Source organism: Physella acuta, unplaced genomic scaffold (genome assembly GCF_028476545.2).
Source record: "Physella acuta isolate Inbredline_101_S28 unplaced genomic scaffold, ASM2847654v3 ptg000084l, whole genome shotgun sequence".
Lineage (NCBI taxonomy): Eukaryota > Metazoa > Mollusca > Gastropoda > Physidae > Physella > Physella acuta.
Window position 1 is genome coordinate 53,871 of NW_026731604.1, and position 27,002 is coordinate 80,872.

Here is a 27,002-nt window from a genome sequence, read left to right on the forward strand (position 1 = left end):
GATGACCCGAATTCAGGTTTATCAAACAGTATACTAGGATATTTTAAAAAATGTTATTCACTGGAAAAAAACACAGATTTATACTCCCTACATACATACATACATACATACATACATATTACATACGTAATATTAGAAGCAATAAATTTAATTAAGCTTTAGAAACTGATCCTCGCTCAGAAGCTGTTGAGCTGTTGGTCTGTGTTGTATATCAGTTTGAAATGTTTTTGAAAGAAAACTTTTCAGGTCACCAGAGGCATCGTTTGGTAAAGTGTAGTTCAATGGTTCGGCATTTTTTAACGCTGAAAATATTTCATCATCTCGCATGCCATGAAATGGAGGGTACTTGGTTATCATTTCAACAACTGTGCAACCGACACTCCTGCATTTGACAAAAAGCGATGCACTATACATTTTTAATTATTTTATAAACCTGAAAAAGTATATCTTTAATCGATATATAACTGTATCAAAAGTCTCTCTAACCCTGTTCTTAAATATTTTTTTAATTTGTAATTATGACGAGTTTAATTAATTGGACAGAAGAAAAATATAATGCACACATAAAAAAAAAATGTGTGAATTTTCTTTCGTGCGTTACTTATCATTTTAAAAATACTTTTAAAAATTATTTAGTATGTTAAAAAATGTTTGGAATTGTAAAGAAGGGAACCAAAATACAAACAATAAAATGGAAAAATTATTTTAAACTGTAGTGCTTAGTTTTGAATTTTAAATAACCTTCTCACCATATATCAGCTTTGACGCTGTATGGAGTTGTCTTCTCCCCGAGTACTATCTCTGGGGCCATGTAATTTATTGTGCCAACCTGAGACCTTGCGTTGGTCTGGCTACTTAAAACCTTCGAGATGCCAAAGTCAGTTATTTCAATGTTGGTTTCATCTACTAGCAATATATTTCTTCCTGGAAAAAAATAAGTTCAAATAATTAGCTGAATATCAAGATGTTATTAAATATATTATACCAATATAAACTCCTGATAGTACAAATAAGCAATATAATCTTGAGAGGTAAAATTATTTAAAAACCATAATCTGTAAATCTTTTTCCTAGATTTTTATACAAATCTTATATAGGCCTACTCAAATTAAAAAATTCAAAATGCTGAAATTAAAAATAGATCTTTAACTGTGCAATAACACATAACATTCTAAACTGTTACTAATTATAATAGGTAACAATACAGAAACAATTAAAGAAATAAATATATGCATGTAATGTTTTAAAACAGTTTATGTTTATGATAACATTAATTGTATTTTAATTGGATTTCCGCTTTAGACGTTTTCTATTAATCTATTTAGATTGCGTTAACATTTAATGCAGATTAAATTGAAAATGAAGTCTTGTTGCAGTATATATATATATTTTCGCTTGTTTAAGACGCAATAGATGTTTTTAATTTACACCTTTAATATATCTGTGAATGATGGGAGGGTTCCTAGTGTGTAAATAGTTTAAAGCATCCAGGATCTGGCGTGTGTAGTTCCTTACAATTTCCTCTTGCAAACAGCCGTCTCTTTCAATGCGTTTTGCTATTGAGCCCTGTTAAAAAATTCTAAATGTAAACAATTGATACGAAAAATTACAAATAATAAAATCATTTTGCAGTTATACTTTAATGACCTTACCAAATGCCGATACTGCAGAAATATTAGCAAAGTGTCTTTGAGAGGATGAAATCCGTAAAATGGCGTTATTCCTTTGTGTTTTATTTGAACCAATGCTTTCAATTCGTTAATTTCCTATAATATTGTATAAAAGTAAAATTTATTTCATGTTACATTTTATAAGTTTATAATTGGTTGTTAGTTTTACATTCATATTATTTTTAAAAATCATTTCCAATTATTAGTTTTTAAAATGAATATTGCATTTTAAAAATCATTACTTATTATTTCTTTTTTGAATTAACATTACATTTTTTAAATCATTAGCGGTTATTAGTTTCGTGCATTAATAATACTTTTTAAAAATCACAACTGATTATTAGGTTTTGAAAATTAATATTACATTTTAAAAATCATAACTTGTTATTAGTTTTGTTAATTAAAATTACATTTTAAAAATCAGACCTGGTTTCTGTCTTTATAAACTTTATCAATCTCTACTTCCTTCACAACAAACTTTTCATCAGAAGGATCGTCATCATCTATGACAAGGAACACTTTACCAAATGCTCCAGAGCCCAATTCTTTTCCTTTTCTCCAATTCTTCGGAAAATTTGGAGAAACACAAGCCTCTGTTGGTAAAAAAAAAATCCTGCTTTAAAATTCTACATACCTCTGTGTATGTTGTAAAATGTAAGCTGCATTACTTTAAGAATCTAAATTTAATTTTTTTATACATTTAAAATTTAAAAAACCTAATCAAGTTACTTACAATACTTACCGACAAAGTCTAAATCCATGGACACACCGATTTATAAAATGAGATTTAGAATTACTTAACACCTGAAATCTGTCTCTTAATTATGTATCTCTGTTTCCCATAATTTAATCTGAAACAATGTAAACAAACATTTATTTCATTTTCAATAAACGCATAATTTTTAAATTTTATTCTAAAAAAAAACCAAAACACAACAGCATATTTAATGCTACTCTTAGGGGGGGGGGGGGGGTGGGTGGTTGGAGGGAGGGAGTGCTGTACACTCCCAACCTACAGACTAAGTAGAAAATAAAATTAAAATATAAAATATATACTTTAACCCCCCCCCCCCACATACACACATAGTTTCAAATGTACCCTAAGTAAAATGTAAAATGTCTGGGGGGGGGGGGGGGGGGCGTGATGTTAAGTAAATAATAAGTTTTAGTATTTTAATATATGTTAAGAAATAATTTATATTTATTCTTTTACGCTGTGTCCTAATCTGCTAGTAAACAACTACTGCGCTCTATCGAAAACAATGAATTAACATTTGAAAAAAGTGATAAGACCTACATACATCGTTCTGTGACATTACTTTTTGTCGTAACCTAGGGAATAATACTAGAACACGTAAACACGGTGGTAATACCGGAAATTCCGGTTTCAAATTTAATGAATATCGGGAATTTTGTTGTCTAAAATAAGGTCAGGATTAATTTTAATTCGATAAAGACAACAGATGTTAACCAGAATTTTATTTAAAATATTGCTAATTTTCTAAATATAGGCATATATATATATATATATATATATATATATATATATATATATATATATATATATATATATATATATATATATATATATACATATATCGGGGTATATATAGAAGACATATTGCATATAAAAGATGTTTTGTCATGAAAATCTGACCAAGAAATCTATTTACTATTAAATGTAATTTGAAGAACTCATACGATTAAATAACCAAGACAATATTTTAATTATTGAAGTTTATTGTTTTTTTTAAATTTAGAAAATGTTGGACATAGTACGACTAAGATCACTGCCAGATAAATTTTAGCACTTCAAAGCAATTGGAACGTCAGATCCAGCGCAGGTTTTTCTGACTGAGACCACAACCTTTCTCCTGTAATAAAAAGTTGTTTGTTAAAAACTTATTATTGAATTAATTACCAATTATATAAAGAGCAACACATATTTAATTAGATTAAATGAAGGAAATACAACTGTTTTCTATAACTTGACTTCTTATAAAAGGACTGAAACCGAATAATGTGAATCGACGTTAAATTAAATAGTTCGTATATGAAGTAATGACTGATTTAAAAGAAACACTGCTTATATTTTCGTAAAGATCTATATAAATCCCTGTATGGTAATGTCATAATTAAGAAAAAAAGAATATCGAAACTTTTAAGTTAAAAAAAAGTAAAATAAATGAACCTCCTAAAAGTAATATACTTCAATAGAATTTTAATACAATTTTAAAGTAAACAAGAGATTGTTATTTAGGTAATTTATTAAAGCCCAGTGTTTCTTCCAGACTTTTTTCTCCGGGGGGGGGGGGGCACTTGAAATTTTCGGGGGGGCGGTAGACTTTCTTTGGGGGGCGGACACTGTTAAAAGTATATATTTTCTATATAAATTATATAAATTTCATTTCGTTCGGGGGGGCTGAAGAAACTCTGTTAAAGCCCCTAAGGTTGAACTGACCCAGTCATGTAGGCTATGACACAGTCATGCATGACAACTTGCCTGCGACTATTTTTAATTCCGTCAACAGTGTATTGATTCCACTCTCAATAAAATCAATACGGAAGCCATGGTTGAAAACCTCCAATGTGTGGTCTGTTGTTGTTTTGTGTAGGATTTAATTAGGGAATTTTCTTATGTATATGTGGGACAATGTGCGAGGTATGTTTTCAGTTTCTATTACTTAGTCTTTAGATTTCACATTGTCAAGTTACACATCGTACCCATAGGCTATGTAGGCCTACACGTATACATATATTCGCATACACAAACGTATTCATATACGCAGACCTATACACACATACTAGCATCACATATATAGTAACACTTCTTCATTGGATGTGTGTGTGTGTGATGGTCACCCACTTAGGGTTAAGGTGTGTAGGGGCTGATCCTAATAAACAACACGACACCCCTATAGGGCCCACTGTGTTTGCCTAAAGCCAGGTACTTTTATTTAACGCACACCAGTGTAATGAGCTCGTGTGCCGTCAAGTGTGCGGAACATAATACCAGGCTAGACAGCCGCCAACAGGTCTAAGATAACAGGTACATTAAGGCAGCAGGTATGAGGAAGAATGGACGGTAAAACCATAGAATTAACATTTATTTTAACATACATAGAGTGTTGATGTTAATAATACATTTTATAGGATATTTCATATATATATATAGGCCTATATATATATATATATATATATATATATATATATATATATATATATATATATATATATATATATATGTGTGTGTATATGTGTGTGTGCGTGTGTTTGCGTGCAGTGTTTCTTCCAGACTTTTTGCTCGGGGGGGGGGCACTTGAAATTTTCTAGGGGGCGGCAGACTTTCTTCGGAGGGGGGGCGGACACTGTTAAAAGTATATATTTTCTGTATAGATTATATAAATTTCATTTCGTAACGACTTTTATCTTTCTATAGTCTGTTTGGATGTAGCATTGTTTTATTGATAGAGTCCTTGCATTTTGAAATGTTAAACTATGGTATACACATCTGACACGATTTATGTTGAAATGTTAAACTATGGTATACACATTTCACACGATCTATGTTGAACCTAGCAGCATCTCAATTGAGCAGATATTTGACATCAAAGTTTTAAATTTGAAAATCTGTAAAAGTTCGATTAGCTATAGGATGGCTTGAAAACTTAACAATGTTTTGTTTTAAAAGTCTCCAGTATTACATGCCCTGTATTTAGAATTGTTCACAGAATGCTCTTTTGTTCATAGTGTAAGAAAAGTTTTGTTTCCGTTTCTTTTCATTTCTTGTTTGCCTTTTTTTTTAAATAATAAAACCGTTTATCTATGTAAAATTTTCAGATGTGAATCCTTATATTATATTGATTTTTTTCGTGAGTGTGTGGGAATTTTGCATGCTATTGCGTGTGATGATTGTGTGACGATCGTTTATTATTTTGACAATTTAAATAAACATTTATATTCAATTAAATTTGTTAGTATTACTTGTATAAATTGTAGCAAATAGTTTTTTCTCTTTACATAAAAAAAGATGAATTCAAATTTCACTGTATACACTATTAAATACTATTCGATTTCTCGGCTTCTATTTGATGCCGTATAATTTCTCGGGAATTTGAAAATTGTCCACACTTTTCTGGAGCTGTAGGTTTAATTTAAACAAAAAACTGACTAATCTAGTCATTGGTATTTTAGTTGTCTTCATATTTCTGCCAGATTAATTTTTAAAATCGTCTTTAAAAAAAAAACTAACAGAAAAAAGGGGGCTAAGAATAACTAGCTGTGACCTTTTAAAAAAAACATCCCCGAATTTTGATCAAATTGCAAGTTCAACAATCACAAAAAAACAATTAACTATAATTATAAACAAAAAGAAATCTAAATGCACTATTTCTTAGTTGTTTTTTTTTAACTTTATTATAGTTGCTTTCCTTTCAATTTTGAAGAGTGGTGGGGGGGGGGGGGGGGGAGGGGTGAGGGGGACATGTAACTTGTAACATAAAAAGGAGTCGACACGTGAACAACTTGTTCAGTTGTTAAATACTCGACCAACGTAGTTATAAATTTTAATCTTCTTAACAGCTTCAAATGAAATGTTGCACTGAAAAAATATATTTTAAAACAAAACCAAGAATTTTAAATTAAACTATGACCACTGTAAAAAAAAATAACATTTGGTGAATATCGCCCAACAGTTCAGTAAGGCATCATGTAACCATCATGTTTTTACTTGTGTTGTCTAATTATGTGTCTATTAGTTCCGACGTTGACACGATGGTAAAGAATTGCCACATTTCTGTATTTGTGTAACGTACTTTTATTTATTAATAGAAATAATATTTTTGGATTAACAACTTTAAATTAATTGAAAAAAAAAGTTAATTTATAAATGGTGTATTTTTTAAAGTGTATTGTTTAAAGATGTTAACGCCTGCATACGTCTTGAAAAAGAGAACCACCAGTTATAAGAGCATACAGCGTCAACACATCAGATACACCAACAACCAAATCACGCAACGAAAGCTGCATGAATTCATGACGGACTTATTAGTCGGTGGCTGTGGTGCGTGGGTTTGCTGTGGTGCGTGTGTTGTTGTTGTTGTTGTTGGTGGTGGTGGTGGTGGTGGAATTGGTAAGTCATTCTGAAGACAATATGTTGGCGGTTTAGTATCACCAATCGCCTCCACTGAGCTTTCGCTAAACGTAAAGTTGTAGGCGCGATCATTCCGTTGATACGGCTCATTGGGTGGACACGATCGACTTGGGTCGGTACAATCTGATTCCGTGGGGACAAAAGTTTTCAGTAGTAGTTAACTGCATACACAGTTGTTTTTTATATTGATCTAAATATTCTAGGTAGCGATGGATTGTTGACGCGTGTCCAATAATTTGTTTTAAAATAACGAGCCAGGACTACATCTAATGAAAGCGTTTGAGTTATCTAAAAACAGGTGTGTAGCGGAAAATTTAATCACCTATGCAATTTTTAAAATTTACAAATGGCCAGTGTTTAATCTATAAACTACGGTCAAGATTTTAATCCACAAATGAACAACGCGTAACCTACAAACTAATGTCGAGTATGTCATCTACCAAACGTAAATTATCAACCCACCATGTGGTGTAAAGTATTGGTGCTCAAAAAGCAGCCAACTGATCGCTCGTAGTTTGAAAACTTCAGGGATATTCACAAGGCCAGAAGTACTGAAACATAATAGTGTAGAAATCTAATTTAATTTTTACTTAACGTGCGACCTTCTTATATATGAATATAATGTAAAATTTGGGAGTGGGAATTTTAAATTTAGAGGTCGATACCGAAGGAACTGTCAAAACTTTGATGTTTTTTTTAAAAATAATTCTAAATCAGTGAACTGAATACAATGTTTAATCCTGTACGGTTATAGTTGTACTACGTGCAACCGTAGCTGTTTAACGTGTAAGTAAAACATTAACATCACATTTAAATATAAAACTTTTTAGAAGTCAGCTATTGCTTTTTTTTGGTGTAAGTCTGTCTGTCTTGTTAACGATCTGTTAAGAAATTGATGTGTATAAATTAGTGATTTTTGTGTTCACCCATTAGAACAATACGGCTACCACTCTGTTATATCAGGGACAATTATGTTTAGAACAACTGACATTGTATAAGGCTACTGTCTGCCTATACAATGCCAAGTATAAACGATAGTATATTTATACAGAGAGTGGTATTTCAGAAATGTTGTATTGCCTTGCTCCTATACTAAGTATCGAGAATATATTGCAATCGTGCGCGCAAATGGTAATGAAATTTCGACAGTTTTCGCCGTTTCACATGTACCTACTTTATTACATACAAAGTGTAATGGATGTATTGTCATCGTGAAAAAAAACTTCCGACACTATTTTTCAACTTTCTGTCGCCGGCAAAACTTGGTTTTGCAATCATGTCTGTATGTGTGTAAGAGCAGAGTTTCTTCCAGGCATCTCTTCGCCCCCCCCCCCCCCCCCCCCGCGAAACATTTTTACCGCCCCCCTTGGTACTTAAATACCAATAAAATTTAAGAAGACAATAATTCATATACAAGTATTAGATTGTACTCGCAGGTTTCTATTAACTTATGGTCAATTTTCTGTAATCGGAAATGGTACTTTATTCTAATTCCATGAGAACACGATAAGTGTTTCAGTTACATAAACAAAATTTAAAATATATGTAAATGATCTGATACTTGGATCACTTTCTTATGTTTTGATTTATATACTTTACACTGTATTTTTAATTTCTGGTTTCTAGAAATAAATAAACAACAACAAATGATTTGAGTACTGCTTCAATTAGCTAGACGAAATGTCATACATAGCGCCAGAAGTATTATTTTACGCTACTTTCGATTTCTCAAGAAAACGTAATCTATGATCCCTGTTTATTTGTAACACTATAGTTTGTAGCATAATTGTTTCTGTTTTTGTGATATACACTTATGTAGTAAATAGACTATAATTTTTGTACTAAAATCTAAATTGATGTTTAGAGAACTCAATATTGATCATTTCCGAAATAAGTAATTATTTTGCAACTTAACGTTTTAAGTGACGTAATGCGCAAAGAAAAGGAATCGATTTATATGTATTTTCTATCAGAGAAATTATAATTGTGTCTGAAAAATTATATAAAATTATTTCCCTTGATCGAGGTACACGACACCAAAAAATCATTGGAAAAAAAATTCAATGTTGTAGGTAAAAGAATTGTATTTTAAATTCTACCTTCATTTTTTTTTCTAATTGAATTGTTTACTAATTAATCTAGTTCAGAAGCAGCTTCTAAATGTCCTTATTATGTTTTCATTTATTTTTGCCTTCATGTTTCCGTTTGCTTTATTGTTTGCGTTTACGTTAATTTTTACGTTTGTGTAATTATTTCCGTGTATGTTTGATTGTCCGTTTATGTTTGTATTTACGTTTATATGTATGCTTCTGCTTGCGTTTATGTAATGTTTGCCTCTACGTTTCCGTTTTCGTTTACGTTAGTGTTTGCTGTTAGCGTTTATGTCTATGTTTACGTGTGTCTTTTTGTTTGTGTTTATGTTTATGTTGGCGTTTATGATTGCTTTAGTTTTTATATTTTATCGAACGTCCCTATTTGCATAATTGAAAATTCTATATTCCCAATCCTCGGGCTCCGCACGGTATATGCTACGTAATGAGCACACAAGCTACTGCCTTTTACAGGTACGTTTCTCTCAATAAATGCCAGTTCATGGCCTGGTCGGTACGGCTAGTTATGATTTTACAATTTAAGTATTTAATACATGAATAGAAAACATTTCTATTGCTCTGGAAGTGCCATCCTCCTGCTGTCATATAAGACATTCAGTGCATTTGCCCCATAATGTCATATATCGCATTTAGTGACATGGGCCCGCTTAATGCCATATGTCACATACAGTGCATTGGCCCCCCTTAATGCCATATGTCACGTTTAGTGGCATGGGCTCTCACAATAACAATTGGTTTACAATTAGTTACAGATTCATGATCATCGTCACCGTCAACATCATCATTATCATAATCATCATCATCATCATCATCATTATCATCATCATCATCATCATCATCATCATTTTCATCGTTTTCATCACCATTATCATCTTTATCATCATCATTATCATCATCTTCATCTTCATCATCATCACCATCTTTATCATCGTCATTAACATCATCATCATCATCATCATCATCATCATCGTCATCATCTTTATCATCGTCATTAACATCATCATCATTACCATCATCTTTATCATCACATCTTCATCATCTTTATCATCATCATCTCATCATTCTTTAACCCAAGTTGATGTCGCTGGGGCACCACAGTTAAGTCAAACGTTACTTCTGATAACAATGGCTTAGCAAAAATTATTAAATAATTATTCTATCATTTGTTTTGGAATGTAGATTTTTACCTCACTGATAGATCCCCATTCAGTGCATTCGTGTGTGAAAACAGAAGCAGAAACATGTGCCGGGTACTATTTCCTTTTGCTTTATAGTTCTGATATTCATCAATCCTATCCTTGGTGTACGACACTATCGGGGAAGGGATATAATCAAGTTAGAGTAGCAGGACTTAATTCGCTTTAGTAGTAGGACGTAATCCACTTTAGTAGTAGCTTTTAGTCCACTTTATTCTACTTGGAACAAAGGGCCTCAACCATAACTTTTCTTCTTTGCCCGTTCCCCTGCTTATAATCCTCACAATTTTAAAATGTATAAGTAGGCCTATAATTCATGCTAAAATTAATTATAACTAAACATAATTAAATCTAATTTGGAAATAGCTTAATTAATGCAGTGGCGTAGCGAGGTCGGGTGTCACCCGGTGCGGCACTTAATGGTGTCTCCCCTAGAGGCGTAGCGACCCTTCCCGGGGACAAACTTTCAAATTTTCGATTTGCACCCCCCCTCTAACTTTCGATTTGCACCCCCCTCAAGTTTTTCTCTATATATTTTGCTATTTTTTGCTTTGGTGTCACCCCCTAAATGGTTTCACCCGGTGCGGTCCGCACCTCCGCCCCCCCCCCCCCTCGCTACGCCTCTGAATCAATGTCTAAATTGCATCACGGAGATTTGATAAAGACACAATTAAATTGGGATTATAGTATAATATTTTGTATGAACAATATTGAAGTCTAACACAGTGTTTACGGACCTGGAAGTCTCATATTTGGTTTCCTCCATACAATTTGCACCTGGCTGTCTTTACTAGTTACGATAGAATAAAAGGAATAATAGCTGCTGTCCCCTGAAATGTAAATTTAGGAAAATATGAAATTATGTGCCCATAGTTATGTCGAACATTATTTATAAATTACTTTACACTCGAAAACGTGCGCGAAAATCTGTTAACATGTCTGTCTGTATGCCTGTATGTCTCCTTTTCTTTAACCCTTTATCTACTGACGGTACTTATAAGTACCACTTTAATAAAGTGCCTGTATTATTTTTAATTTAATACGAATTTTAAAATTATTGAAGTAATTAATAGTATTATCTCCCCTGAGTCGCTGTTAGTCAGAGGGATCAATGTTTTTTTGAAAATTACTGGTGTGGCACCATTTTCAATGTCATGCTGATTGGTAGTTCACAATTTTTCTGTACAGTTCTCACACACTTTCTTGATTTCCCTTTGTTTTACCTTATTTTCAAGTTTTCAACCCCAAATATTTTTTATTGGCACCTTCAATAGTCAAGCAAACGCGTTTAACTTCTAGTTATACAATTTTAATCAAATTGTCTTTGTATTAGATCGATGTTTACAAATGGACTTATAAGTACCGTCAGGGCACACGTTCATTTTTTTTAGGATTTTTAGAAAATGGCAGATTTTTTATGTGGAGTTACATAAATGTTGTCTTGATAATTAATTATCGAAATGTACTCAAAAAATGCTATATACACATTTATAAGAAGGTTAGCATATGGTTTACCTAAGAAATATTGTAATTACATGTTAATTTCTAGTAGTAAAAAAATAACAAGAATAAAGGTATCAGTTGCAGGCTCGTTTACAAGGTTTAGTATACTTCATTTGTATACCAAAGCCTAGTTCTAGTTGTAAGATTTAATTTCTTAGTTATATTTACTGCAATAAACTGTCTTGCCTACAATAACTAGCATTTACGTAATGTATACATGTAGACTAGTAATATTCCATACTTCTGCATATATCATATAGTATAGATCTATAAGGTAAATTTTAATCAGTAAACATAAAAGAGTAGGCCACTATGGCTATCCCAAACATATTGACCTCACTTCTATTTATGAACTTTGCACTATAGTGTAGACTTGTCATAACATTCTAGTAGGCTACAATTATACTAGTATTACTAGTAGTTGTGTGCTGAATGACTAGGCTTTTGTTTGCTTATGCGGCTCATTGTACTAGCTATTGGAAGCTTCCAGCAAAAGCATATTCATTCCGGCAACCGTTGCTGCACCAGAAAGACCACAGACAAGATTGAGGGAGCATGACATGTCGACTACTTTTGCTGTGTTTGAGGTCTAAGATGTGTTCCAATAGAAAATCTAGTAAAAGTCGTACTCAAAATATACTTTTGTGCTGTATTTATGTGTGAAAATTACAAAAAGTGATTGTTATAATGATTGCCATGCTATTAGTTAATAAACTGTATCGTTTGTTCCTGTTTTGTAAAAAATAATTTTTTGAAAAAAAATGTCCTACATTCCTGACGGTACTTATAAGTACCAATATATGTTTTGGCCATTAAAAATTTATGAAACGAAATTTTCTTCGACATATGCTTTGAATATGCCAAAAGCAATATAGTAACACATTGTTTAAGTAAAAATTTCATTCAGAACATAATTCCGTAAATAAAGGGTTAAACACGATAACTTGAATACCGTTTGATCTTGGTTGACTAAATTTCATATATTTTTAACTTGATTCCTTTGTCTTCGTACATGCAAGATAAATTTCTACAACGTCTACCGATTATTTTCAACCTTTTCACGTAGGTCAAGACTCGAAGATTATACATATAAAATATTACTCATTAATTTTTTTTACTCGATTCTATTATATATTAGAGTTTAAAAGTTAATATTTTCAAAATGATTTCTTAGCATTTTAGCACCTTAAGTTTGCAAACTTTGCATGAACTGTTGACCGTTTGTTTAACACCATATGGTATTTCACATTTGTTGACCTTTTTTTTTCACCTCATGTGGTATTTTACTTTTGTTGACCTTTTGTTTAACCTCATGTTGTATTTCACTTTTGTTGAAAAAATATGGTTGCCCTGTTGTTTTGCGTTACCTTTTGAACGTTCCGTCTTGTGGCATGTGAACAGATTTTGTTATTTGTCCATTCTGTCAACTGGCTAATACGAACACGCACACACGCATGCACACACATATATAAGTGTGTGCATGTGCGTGTGTATGTGTATGTTTGTATGTGTGTATATTTGTATGTGTATGTATGTTTGTATGTATGTGTGTGTGCGCGTGTTCGTGCTATACACATACACACATACACATTCACAGGTGTGAGATTTTGTAATAGAAATGCATAGTTGTATTTGAAAGACATGAGATCTAAGTATATTGATAAATAATACTGTACCCATTATGTTCTCCTTGGTGCTGGATATTTCAATTTTTCTGTTGTTGTGACATAGGTCCCCACACAGTTTCTCTGGGCTGCTAATTTTTAAATCATCCCCAGGCCTGGCACGAAATCCAGATGTTCTATCGAAATAAAATGTATTGAGAAATTGAAAGGATGATTATTGTGCTTAAATTACTTGTGTTTTACCGAAACCCGTAAACTTCACAAAGTTCAAACCCAATTTGACTGCAGATAGAGCCTGCTTTAGCCGTAAGGCCCGGATGGGAAGGGGGGGGGGGCGGATAGATGATCCGTTAAGTCGTAACAATGACAAATTATCTAGAGAAAACAGTACTTTGTTAAGTAAATGTTGTCGATAAGTCAGACAGAATAAAGACGTGAAGATAAAAAAATTTTTCAGACAATTTGACTTTATATAACATCTGATTACTAAGCGAGACATTACACACGACTGAATGTCGAAATTCTCTCTTAAAAATTAAACAGTTTACAGCAAAACAGGAGGGTGTGACTGAACTTAGACTTAAAACTGTTGGTACGCATTATTTATTGATCTTATTTATGGATCTTTGAACGAACGGTTGAGTTCAAATGTGTGTCTTGTAACCATAAGCGAGGTGGTGTAGATTAGCTTGCAATCAATATAATCTACATTTTGTCTCCTCTCTCTAAATTTTGTCTCCTAATTTTTTAATGAAATACAATATTTGAAAAATTAGTATACACAGTATTTGGTTATTGAAATAAACCAAAGTTGGGAGCTAAGTTGTATGTATCACTAGATATCACAGCTTTTTCTTTGATTTTATTTTATTTTTATCTTGTAGTATAACCATGAAATATACAACGCATTGTTCTCTTTTGAGGGACGATGTGGTCGAGTTGGACGGCGCATGTTTGCGAACTCCCAAGTTAGAACCCCAAGCAGATGAGGCGCGCTATCTACAGATAACTTCCATCTAGAAGTGAAAACTACGTAAACAACTACTGCCCTATATATTGTTTTAGAGCAAGGCGAGAGAAGGAAATCCAGAACGAGTCGACGGGCCATATGACAAATAACGTGAACTTATAGTACTTTATTGAGCCATATGACAAATTACGTGAACTTATAGTACTTTATTGAGCCATATGACAAATAACGTGAACTTATAGTACTTTATGAGCCATATGACAAATAACGTGAACTTATAGTACTTTATGAGCCATATGACAAATAACGTGAACTTATAGTACTTTATTGAACCATATGACAAATAACGTGAACTTATAGTACTTTATTGAGCCATATGATAAATAATGTGAACTTATAGTACTTTATTGAACCATATGACAAATAACGTGAACTTATAGTACTTTATTAAGCCATGTGACAAATAACGTGAACTTATAGTACTTTATTGAGCCATATGACAAATAACGTGAACTTATAGTACTTTATTGAGCCATATGACAAATAACGTGAACTTATAGTACTTTACTAGAATACCCGTCATCCGTTGGATAACTGTGGGTTTCGGGGGTCATCCATCAAAAAACATCACGTCTGTCACTCAGAGGCATAGCGACCCTTCCCGGCGCCCGGGGACAAACTTTTCGATTTTAACCCCCCCCCCCAAGATTTCGATTTTCAACCCCCCCCCCCCCTCAAACTTTTGATGTGCACCCCCCCCCCCCCACTCAAACTTTCGATTTGAACCCCCCTCAACCTTTCAATTTATTTTTCCAAACCATTTTGGCGCCCCAACATATGTCCCCCCGCCCCCCCCTTCCCCCCTCCACCTCCCCCCGCCTCCCCTTCCCCCTTCCCCCCCCCCCCGCCTCCATTCCCGCCCCCCCCTCCTCGCTACGCTACTGCAGTGTCACTTATCGTCACAAAAAACAGACCCCACATTCAAAAATATGTTTCTTATCTTTTAAAAACACCGAAAACACCGATTTCGGACTATCCCTTCATATACTGACGTCACATGTGACCTACTCAACTCTACTTCACCTGCCCAGTGTCCCGCCAAGTCTCAGACAACATGTTTTTATCGTTTAAAAAACTATCCTTTCATATGCTTAGGACAAAGAAACAGATGAACTCTACTTCACCTGCCCTGTATCCTGCCAAGTTCAGATAGGCAACTTTATCATTCACATCTAGAAAAAAAAAATTGAAAAAAAAATTTATTGACGAATAGGTCTAGAACCTGTGCCACCCGCATGAGAGCCGACCTCATTACCAACTTAGCTATTTACTCGTGACATCACAAGTGAAGTTTTATACTATACTTTGAGTCTCCTTATGCAAATTGATTTACGCGCATAGATCTAGATCTAGATCTAACTCTAGTAGTAGTAACTTTCAAATTAAATTTTATCTTAAATTAGCCAAACAAAGATTTATATAAAATAAAGAAGGTCTGAAATTATCTAGATCTAGATAGAATTATCTAGATCTAGATTAGATTCTACGACTCGTTTGCTTAAGTCTTAAGTTTAGTTTTTCTTGCTAGATCTAGAATCTAGATCTAGATCTAATCATTAGGCCCGGAGCGAGCATTTCAAAATTACCATATTCCAAACAAAGATTTATATAAAATAATAAAGGTCTAAAATAGTTTAGTATATAGAAAATCATTATTATCTAAATCTAGAAAGAAAATTATCTATATTTTAGATCTACGACTGAGCTATATTTAGAATTTACGTTTATAATTTAGCAAAATTACCGGCATCTAAGCCGCGTATGAATCTTAAGCTACACCAATAGGCCCGGGAGCGAGCATTTCAAAATTACCATATTCCAAACAAAGATTTATACAAAATAATAAAGGTCTAAAATAGTTTAGTATATAGAAACTCATTATTATCTAAATCTAGATAGAATTATCTATATTCTAGATCTACGACTGGTTTGCTTAAGTCTCGTTTTTTTAAATTGTATTTATAACTAATAAATCTTTGATTTGACCTAGATTGTCCTAGATTCTAGATTCTAGATCTAGATCTATAAATAACTTTCTTGGACAGATTTTAGATCTAGAGAAATTTATCGTAAAACTAAATGAAAAAGACAGTTGAAAATTGATATAAGTGTTGGAACGTAATAAATACAGCAAACGGACGTATTGTTAAAGTTATGACCGACAGAAAATTAGATTTAGAACGCGTTAAACTTTTGAATGGGAACACAATTTTCTTCGATAGACGCCGCCATTTTATTGTACTAAAGAGTAAACAAAAACCTGTGACGTCACTATTCCCACAAAGTTTAGTCAATGTTTTAACATTTAAAAAAAAATGGGTTACTCTACGTATGAATAAATCAATAAATTAATCAACGTCTTTAAATAAATGTGTGATTAACAGTCTGTCTGCATTAAAAAATTATTCTCTACCTACATACTATTTTACAGCTCTCCAGATAGAGTCGAACATATCACAATACTCGATCGGACAAACAAAAAAACAAACAAAAAAACAAATAAATATTCAAACATGTAAACAAACTTGAGTTTTAGTAGTATATAGATGAGCCATATGACAAATAACGTGAACTTATAGTACTTTATTGAACCATATGACAAATAACGTGAACTTATAGTACTTTATTGAGCCATATGACAAATAACCTGAACTTATAGTACTTTATTGAGCCATATGACAAATAACGTGAACTTATAGTACTTTATTGAGCCATATAACAAATAACGTGATCTTATAGTACTTTATAGAGCCATATAACAAATAACATGTTAACTCATAGTACTTTATTGAGCCTTTAATGCGAGTGCTTTACCTTGTTAATTTTAGAAGTAAACACAACATCCCCTTATAAAAGCACTATTTGGTAACATGACAGTAACTAAATAAAATAATAATTTGGTACTTTACCTTTGTTTAAACAAATTAGAAAATATTTCACTTCACAGTTTTTGTCTAAGTTTAATTAACGGTTTCATGACGTATTAATAATTTTTAAGATAATTAAATACAAACTAGCTTTACATTTGCCTACCTTGAAAAGCGTCTTTCCGATAAAGAATAACATTCAGAACAACTGTAGAAAATTCTGCTAATAAAGTCGCTGTCGATGAACACGTTGACGTACATGTCCAGATGACTCAAATCCAAATCAGCAAACGTGATGCTAGGCTTTTTATTTACAGCATCTACAGAAAAACAGTAGTTTGGAGTTTTTGCTGACACATCGTAAAAAACGTGTAAAAAAAGTTAAGCTCAGCGTGAAAGTGTAGGTTTAGGTTAAGATGTGTAGTGAAAGTGTATGGTTAGTTTAAGATGTGTATTGAAAGTATAGGTTTAGGTTAAGATGTGTAGTGAAAGTGCAGCGTTAGGTTAAAATGTGTCGTGTTTTTTCCTGTTACCCCAGAGGCCCAGTCTACGAACACCCACATTTTCATGGGGTGTTGTTGATGATATTAAAATATATATATTTTTTATATAAAGAGTTGGTAACTTGCGGTCAGTTAAGTGCCCCCTTTCGAGGAAGGGCAAGCTCCTGGTTAGGAAAAGTGTCTAGTATTAGTGTTTAGCCGTAATGGTTTTGTCATAGTTAAAAACATTTGTAGTGTAATCTTGGTATAATGGTACAGAACTTGAGTGAAACTGATCTAATACAAGTATACAAGATTAAACTCTCTCTATATAAAGCAATGTATGTGTGTGTGTCTGTCTGTTTGTCTGTGTGTCTGTGTGTCCTTGTGTCTGTGTGTCCTTGTGTCTGTGTGTCTGTGTGTCTGTGTGTCTGTGTGTCTGTGTGTCTGTGTGTCTGTGTGTCTGTGTGTCTGTGTGTCTGTGTGTCTGTGTGTCTGTGTGTCTGTGTGTGTGTGTGTGTGTGTGTGTGTGTGTCTGTCTGTCTGTCTTGTCTGTCTGTCTGTCAGTCTGTCTGTCTGTCTGTCTGTCTGTCTGTCTGTCTGTCTTTTATGCATTACCACACCTCTTATCACATCGCCGTGAAACTTTGAGAAGTTGTTGAGAATATTCCTGGTGAGGTTTTTGCGATAAAAAAAAAATTCGCAGGGGTGGCGCCCCGGCAGGGCATGATTTGTTATTTATTAAATAAAAGTCGATTTTGGTTTGACACCATTCATTCGATCGCCATCAAACTTTGGTGAGTTCATTAGAACACTTTGAGGAAGGGTTCTGTAAAAAATAATTTTTAATTTCACAAGGGCGGCGCCACAGGAGGGTGCGATTTTTCTCATTATACCGTATATAAAAAAATAAAAGTGAATTGCCTTGACACCGTTCACACGATCGCCATGAAACTTTGGGGAGTTCATTATAAAACTCTAGGAAAGGGTTCAGTAAAAATCATTTTTAATTTCGCAAGGGCGGAGCCACGGGAGGGTGCGATTTTTCTCTATATACGGTATAACGGTATATACAAATAAAAGTCGATTTTGGTTTGACATCGTTATCCGACAGCCATGAGACTTTGGGGGAGTTGATTGGGTCACTCTGGAGAAGGGTTGTGTAAAAAAATCATTTTTATTTTCGCAAGGGCGGCGCCACGTGAGGGTGCGTTTTTCTCTATATACGGTATATAAAAATAATAAAAGTGAATTGCGGTGACACCGTTCACACGATCGCCATGAAACTTTGGGAGGATGTTGAGAATATTACTGGGGAGGTTTCTGCGCTAAAACATTTTCAAATTCGCTGGGGTGGCGCCCTGGTAGGGCGCGATTTCTTTTCTCTGTATATATGGTATATAAAAATAAAAATCGATTGCGGTCTCACAACGTTCATCCGATAGCCATCAAACTTTAGGGTGTTGATTAGAACACTCCAGGGAAGGGTTCTGTAAAAAAATCATTTTTAAAATTCGCAAGAGCGGCGCCACGGAATGGTGGGATTTTTCTCAATATACGGCATATAAAAATAAAAGACGATTGCGGTTCGACGCAATTTATCCCGGTGCCATAAAACTTAAGGAAGTTGATGAATACTACCGAGAAGGTTTCTGGGGTGGGAGGGGGGAATAGGGGTGGGTGGGTGGTGGGGGATTTAATTTTGCATGGGCGCCCCCCCCCCCCCCACCCCGGCAGTATGCGATTTGGCGCCCTGATCTTTCCCGTGAGCGCTATGGTGAATACGTTCGGTCTAAACAGTGTGATAGACAATTGATAGGATGGGGCGTCAAACACTTACTAAATAGAATCAGGCGTGTCCTCTGGCGCCCTGGTAGGGTGCGATTAGGCTGCAAATAAAAATGTCTGTTTTGGCCCCCAAAGGCTCAAATGGGCCGCTGAGGGCCATGTAATACGTGTTTAGCCGTAATGGTTTTGTCATAGTTAAAAACATTTGTAGTGTAATCTTGGTATAATGGTACAGAACTTGAGTGAAACTGATCTAATACAAGTATACAAGATTAAACTCTCTCTATATAAAGCAATGTATGTGTGTGTGTCTGTCTGTTTGTCTGTGTGTCTGTGTGTCCTTGTGTCTGTGTGTCCTTGTGTCTGTGTGTCTGTGTGTCTGTGTGTCTGTGTGTCTGTGTGTCTGTGTGTCTGTGTGTCTGTGTGTCTGTGTGTCTGTGTGTCTGTGTGTCTGTGTGTCTGTGTGTCTGTGTGTCTGTGTGTGTGTGTGTGTGTGTGTGTCTGTCTGTCTGTCTGTCTGTCTGTCTGTCGACTGTCTGTCTGTCAGTCTGTCTGTCTGTCTGTCTGTCTGTCTGTCTTTTATGCATTACCACACCTCTTATCACATCGCCGTGAAACTTTGAGAAGTTGTTGAGAATATTCCTGGTGAGGTTTTTGCGAAAAAAAAAAAATTCGCAGGGGTGGCGCCCCGGCAGGGCATGATTTGTTATTTATTAAATAAAAGTCGATTTTGGTTTGACACCATTCATTCGATCGCCATCAAACTTTGGTGAGTTCATTAGAACACTTTGAGGAAGGGTTCTGTAAAAAATAATTTTTAATTTCACAAGGGCGGCGCCACAGGAGGGTGCGATTTTTCTCATTACACCGTGTATAAAAAAATAAAAGTGAATTGCCTTGACACCGTTCACACGATCGCCATGAAACTTTGGGGAGTTCATTATAAAACTCTAGGAAAGGGTTCAGTAAAAATCATTTTTAATTTCGCAAGGGCGGAGCCACGGGAGGGTGCGATTTTTCTCTATATACGGTATAACGGTATATACAAATAAAAGTCGATTTTGGTTTGACATCGTTATCCGACAGCCATGAGACTTTGGGGGAGTTGATTGGGTCACTCTGGAGAAGGGTTGTGTAAAAAAATCATTTTTATTTTCGCAAGGGCGGCGCCACGTGAGGGTGCGTTTTTCTCTATATACGGTATATAAAAATAATAAAAGTGAATTGCGGTGACACCGTTCACACGATCGCCATGAAACTTTGGGAGGATGTTGAGAATATTACTGGGGAGGTTTCTGCGCTAAAACATTTTCAAATTCGCTGGGGTGGCGCCCTGGTAGGGCGCGATTTCTTTTCTCTGTATATATGGTATATAAAAATAAAAATCGATTGCGGTCTCACAACGTTCATCCGATAGCCATCAAACTTTAGGGTGTTGATTAGAACACTCCAGGGAAGGGTTCTGTAAAAAAATCATTTTTAAAATTCGCAAGAGCGGCGCCACGGAATGGTGGGATTTTTCTCAATATACGGCATATAAAAATAAAAGACGATTGCGGTTCGACGCAATTTATCCCGGTGCCATAAAACTTAAGGAAGTTGATGAATACTACCGAGAAGGTTTCTGGGGTGGGAGGGGGGAATAGGGGTGGGTGGGTGGTGGGGGATTTAATTTTGCATGGGCGCCCCCCCCCCCACCCCGGCAGTATGCGATTTGGCGCCCTGATCTTTCCCGTGAGCGCTATGGTGAATACGTTCGGTCTAAACAGTGTGATAGACAATTGATAGGATGGGGCGTCAAACACTTACTAAATAGAATCAGGCGCGTCCTCTGGCGCCCTGGTAGGGTGCGATTAGGCTGCAAATAAAAATGTCTGTTTTGGCCCCCAAAGGCTCAAATGGGCCGCTGAGGGCCATGTAATACGTGTTTAGCCGTAATGGTTTTGTCATAGTTAAAAACATTTGTAGTGTAATCTTGGTATAATGGTACAGAACTTGAGTGAAACTGATCTAATACAAGTATACAAGATTAAACTCTCTCTATATAAAGCAATGTATGTGTGTGTGTCTGTCTGTTTGTCTGTGTGTCTGTGTGTCCTTGTGTCTGTGTGTCCTTGTGTCTGTGTGTCTGTGTGTCTGTGTGTCTGTGTGTCTGTGTGTCTGTGTGTCTGTGTGTCTGTGTGTCTGTGTGTCTGTGTGTCTGTGTGTCTGTGTGTCTGTGTGTCTGTGTGTCTGTGTGTCTGTGTGTCTGTGTGTGTGTGTGTGTGTGTGTGTCTGTCTGTCTGTCTGTCTGTCTGTCTGTCCCCAGTCAGCACACATATATTGGCCCAATATTGGCTAAACATTGGTTACCAATATTGGCTACATCTTGGTGCAACATTGGCTTAACCTTGGCGAAACATTGGTAGTGAAACTCGGCATGATGTTGGCGCAATGTTGGCACAATATTGGCTATATCCCGGCTACATATTGGCCCAACATTGGCTAGATCTTGGCCAAATATTGGCTATATCCCGGCTACATATTGGCCCAACATTGGCTATATCCCGGCCACATATTGGCCCAATATTGGCTACATCTTGGCTCAATATTGGCTATATCTTGGCCCAATATTGTCTATATCATGGTTACATCTTGGCCCAATATTGGCTACATCTTGGCTCAATAATGGCTATATCTTGGCCCAATATTGGCTATACCTTGGCTCATCCTGTATTATATCCTGGCTACATCTTGGCCCAATAATGGCTATATCTCGGCTATACCTTGGCTCAGCCTGTATTATATCCTGGCTACATCTTGGCTCAAATTTTTATTTTTAGCATACAAAAAGATCCATTCTCATATCAGTCATAATATTTACAAAGGTAATTTCAAAATGTGAAAGAAATTTTAATCAAAATGTAGTAAAGCAGCAATACATACACAAGAACTGCTCATCTATTAAAATCTGTATTATACCATCCATTCAATTGTAAGAAAATTATAACTATACTATAAAGTATTGATTGAAAAAGAATATGTAAATAATAGTGTAGTAACTTTCATTTTGACTTTTATACAAACAAATTAAAACAAATATACAAAACATTTTCATATAATGTAACAGATGTTAAGCAGGCCTACAGTTTAAATTAAACTAATGTAAAAACTTAATTTACTGTACAAGAATACAGAAGCTGTCTTGTACTATGATACGTAAACATAACATTAAAAATAAAAAGTATAAAATATTTGTCTAACAACATTTAATTGCATTGCTCGTTTAAGTATTCTAATTAAGGTTTACATTTTAATGCTGGACCAGTCTGCCTTGTCCATAAATAACAGAACGAAAATTTGTTCAGGATCTCTAGATTATAATTGTGGTTAAATAGTGTTGAAATGAATGCCATTGTGTTACAAAATGTACAATCTTTCAAAAGACAGATGGTTCGAGGGTTTATACGCATTGTGTAGAACAGGAATATCACTGCGATATTCAATAAATGTTTTTTTGTCTCGAGTATGAGGTATTTAATTATAGTAAACTAAATATATATTAATTTACTTCATTAATTAGAAATAAATATCACCAGCAGAAGTATTGTCAATACAAATGTTGCAAGCTTTTTTCAGATTGTACAGTGAAACTAAATAATGAAAGAAATTTGCAACTAATTCTTTAAAGAAAAAAATGTCAATTGTATATTTCATTTAGGACATTAAATCTACACTAAACATACATACAATGCAAACTTAAATTATTATATTATTACAAAAGGAAACAATTTATTAATTTAAAATCAGCATTGTTCTTAGACTATTTTGGTAAGAGAATCTTTTCTTTTCGTTAAGCACTTACATGCAATATGTATTAAACTGTTAACCTGATCCATCTGATCAAATTTTTTTTTTAAATCTGATCTAAAATTATTACGAAAATCACTGTTGTCCTCATTCTTGTGGACCCTTGTGGAGCTGAGAGACACAACCACACCTCTCTATTTTTATACTTGGTTTTAGGAGATTCCCCAAAGTTGGGTCCATAACACTCTGCCTGCTTGTGTTTTGTTGGTTTCTGATATTTTCCATGTTTGTTTTGGATAACAAACTTTCTCTTTCCTTTGGGATTCAAATCCAATAAAAGCCTGGTTGTTGATTTGTGCAAGGTATGTCATAATCCATCCACATTCTAAAAAAGAAAAGTTACACACTAAAAGTCATTTATGAAATAATTACAACCATACACTGCTCATTTTGCACTAAATTTATTATGTTTATTTTATTTTGCACTGCACTGAACATACAACAAGAAGCCCCTAACATCATGTTTGCTACCTTGTAACGATATATTATATAGGTATAAAGACTGGTGGTCTGGGGTGTTCATGCTACCCAGGTAACACTTATACTGCATATATATATATATATATATATATATATATATATATATATATATATATAGGCTCATTTTATTACCTCAAATAAACTACCTTTTATAACTTTTATTTGATGACTTAGGCCCATAAAGTTAAAGTTTCCAACAAAAAAATTCGAGTTTTCCAGATTCTGCATAAATACAGTTATACTACTTCTCACTGTTGAACTAAAATGGCTACAGTGGGCCTACCTGTTTTACTGCGACTGGATACAAAGTCTTTTGTTAAGAAAAATGGCGAAGCACCGGGATGCTGGCTTGCGAACAATAGGAAGGAATGTGAACAAAGGGACAATGGGCGACAGGGGGCCGGTGGCAGTAGCGCACACAATTTTAAAAAGATTAACAAAATGTTTAACACATGCAACGTAGTCTGTTATTGATGCTATGTTTACATTAGAGCATGATATTAAAAGATAAATTAATTTTAGTTAACATATATTAAGTTTAACAAGCATATTTAACTAAAATTTCTGCAGTGAATCCATAAATCAGTGTAATCTTGGCAGCCAAGGTAAAAACGGTTAAATATCAAGGTATCAAGGGATGCAAGCATGTACAAATCTTGGCTGTACCCTGGCGTAAGCTTGTCCAATGTTTGGCCATGATTACAACATTGGGCCAAGCTTGGGCCGACCCTGCTATTACATACTGTGTTAGCTGGGTCTGTCTGTCTGTCTGTCAGTCTGTCTGTCTGTCTGTCTGTCTGTCTGTCTGTCTTTTATGCATTACCACACCTCTTATCACATCGCCGTGAAACTTTGAGAAGTTGTTGAGAATATTCCTGGTGAGGTTTTTGCGATAAAAAAAAAATTCGCGGGGGTGGCGCCCCGGCAGGGCATGATTTGTTATTTATTAAATAAAAGTCGATTTTGGTTTGACACCATTCATTCGATCGCCATCAAACTTTGGTGAGTTCATTAGAACACTTTGAGGAAGGGTTCTGTAAAAAATAATTTTTAATTTCACAAGGGCGGCGCCACAGGAGGGTGCGATTTTTCTCATTATACCGTATATAAAAAAATAAAAGTGAATTGCCTTGACACCGTTCACACGATCGCCATGAAACTTTGGGGAGTTCATTATAAAACTCTAGGAAAGGGTTCAGTAAAAATCATTTTTAATTTCGCAAGGGCGGAGCCACGGGAGGGTGCGATTTTTCTCTATATACGGTATAACGGTATATACAAATAAAAGTCGATTTTGGTTTGACATCGTTATCCGACAGCCATGAGACTTTGGGGGAGTTGATTGGGTCACTCTGGAGAAGGGTTGTGTAAAAAAATCATTTTTATTTTCGCAAGGGCGGCGCCACGTGAGGGTGCGTTTTTCTCTATATACGGTATATAAAAATAATAAAAGTGAATTGCGGTGACACCGTTCACACGATCGCCATGAAACTTTGGGAGGATGTTGAGAATATTACTGGGGAGGTTTCTGCGCTAAAACATTTTCAAATTCGCTGGGGTGGCGCCCTGGTAGGGCGCGATTTCTTTTCTCTGTATATATGGTATATAAAAATAAAAATCGATTGCGGTCTCACAACGTTCATCCGATAGCCATCAAACTTTAGGGTGTTGATTAGAACACTCCAGGGAAGGGTTCTGTAAAAAAATCATTTTTAAAATTCGCAAGAGCGGCGCCACGGAATGGTGGGATTTTTCTCAATATACGGCATATAAAAATAAAAGACGATTGCGGTTCGACGCAATTTATCCCGGTGCCATAAAACTTAAGGAAGTTGATGAATACTACCGAGAAGGTTTCTGGGGTGGGAGGGGGGAATAGGGGTGGGTGGGTGGTGGGGGATTTAATTTTGCATGGGCGCCCCCCCCCCCCCCCACCCCGGCAGTATGCGATTTGGCGCCCTGATCTTTCCCGTGAGCGCTATGGTGAATACGTTCGGTCTAAACAGTGTGATAGACAATTGATAGGATGGGGCGTCAAACACTTACTAAATAGAATCAGGCGTGTCCTCTGGCGCCCTGGTAGGGTGCGATTAGGCTGCAAATAAAAATGTCTGTTTTGGCCCCCAAAGGCTCAAATGGGCCGCTGAGGGCCATGTAATACGTTTTATTTTAATAATCAGAAAAATTAACCAAGGTTAGATTATTAACTGGGGTGTTTCTTTTTGCCCGTAGAAAAATCCAAACAGTTTCGTCACTTTGCGAATGATGCAATTCGAATCTATTTTTAGATAATCCAAACAGAAATTGAGATCGAGCATCTAAGAATAGACCATAAGTAACGATAACATATTGCATCAGTCACACTGATGTTTAAAACGCGTCAAATAATTTTTTTACGTGTTAAATAACAAATCCTGTTCATTTGTGTCACTTTAGTGAATGACGCAATCTGCATCATTGTTAACAGGATGCTATTTTAAGGAGCCAGGGATCGTACGCCGCGCCTATGCGGTAGTGTAATCGGGGGGGGGGGCTCCTAAAAGCGGGCCTCTACATCTCTGACACATGGGCGGTCACCGAAGTGTGTTCCACCATATTTTTTTCAGCAAGTGATTAACGTACACTCAAGGTTTTCATGCGGTAGTGTAGTTAAACCCGTGTCCTAACATTTATGATCCAAGCACAGGCATTGTTGACATTTAAATAACACAGTTTTAGAAAACAAGGTCACGCATCTAAGAACATATGATTGGTAACGCGTTGGTGAAATCCTTCTTATATATTTCGTCAAACTTTCTTCTATCCCCGCGGCAACGCGCGGGGGGGGGGGGGGCGGGTACGCTAGTTTTATATAAACACGGTTAATGGAATACATGGAGCATGTAACCTCTTAAACCCTTTATTGTTTTTACAAATGTAGGTGGTATTGTTATATGCTTTTACTGTTCATCTGTATTTATAAACAATGTATAATTTAAAAAAAAACATAAAATGATGAATAAAATCCTATCAAATAAAAGGGACTTACATTCTTTGAACTTGTCAATACAAAGACTGTCACAGATGTAGCCTTCAGTACAAGCCATGTACTTCTCAAACAGGGATGTGCCATCGGTATAAAACACTTGCAGTCCCACTATATCTGTAAACAACAGTATGGGATCCAAGTAGAATACAATTAACACATAACCGCGACAGTCATGTTACAAAACAGCTGATGAAGACATCTAAACAAATAGTAATGTATCG

General features: G+C 35.1%; 2 protein-coding genes across 2 annotated transcripts in view; both read right to left on the reverse strand.

Annotated features, from left to right (window-relative positions):
* Positions 1-147: 147 nt before the first annotated feature.
* LOC131958207 (mitogen-activated protein kinase kinase kinase 2) lies at positions 148-3,048 on the reverse strand. Its single transcript, XM_059323091.1, has 7 exons — positions 2,968-3,048; positions 2,413-2,521; positions 2,097-2,263; positions 1,653-1,766; positions 1,431-1,566; positions 750-924; positions 148-382 (listed from the first exon to the last, which is right to left on the reverse strand). Exons 2-7 carry the CDS (start codon positions 2,429-2,431, stop codon positions 148-150), a joined length of 846 nt encoding a protein of 281 aa, XP_059179074.1. The 5' UTR covers positions 2,432-2,521; positions 2,968-3,048.
* A 434-nt stretch (positions 3,049-3,482) lies between these two features.
* The window catches only part of LOC131958213 (uncharacterized), a 50,093-nt gene continuing 26,573 nt past the window's right edge, over positions 3,483-27,002 (reverse strand). The window contains exons 3-9 of the mRNA XM_059323105.1: positions 26,782-26,895; positions 17,321-17,474; positions 13,309-13,433; positions 10,867-10,959; positions 10,121-10,244; positions 7,285-7,373; positions 3,483-3,544 (exon numbers count right to left, since the gene is read on the reverse strand). Coding sequence (XP_059179088.1) covers positions 3,483-3,544; positions 7,285-7,373; positions 10,121-10,244; positions 10,867-10,959; positions 13,309-13,433; positions 17,321-17,474; positions 26,782-26,895 — 761 coding nt within the window. The remainder of the gene's footprint in view (positions 3,545-7,284; positions 7,374-10,120; positions 10,245-10,866; positions 10,960-13,308; positions 13,434-17,320; positions 17,475-26,781; positions 26,896-27,002) is intronic.

Coding starts and splice junctions, on each gene's coding strand:
- LOC131958207 (XM_059323091.1), bottom strand. Junction 1,767..2,096: donor TTTATAAAGACAGAAACCAG/GTCTGATTTTTA, acceptor ACAATATTATAG/GAAATTAACGAATTGAAAGC. Junction 383..749: donor AGCGTCAAAGCTGATATATG/GTGAGAAGGTTA, acceptor TGTCAAATGCAG/GAGTGTCGGTTGCACAGTTG.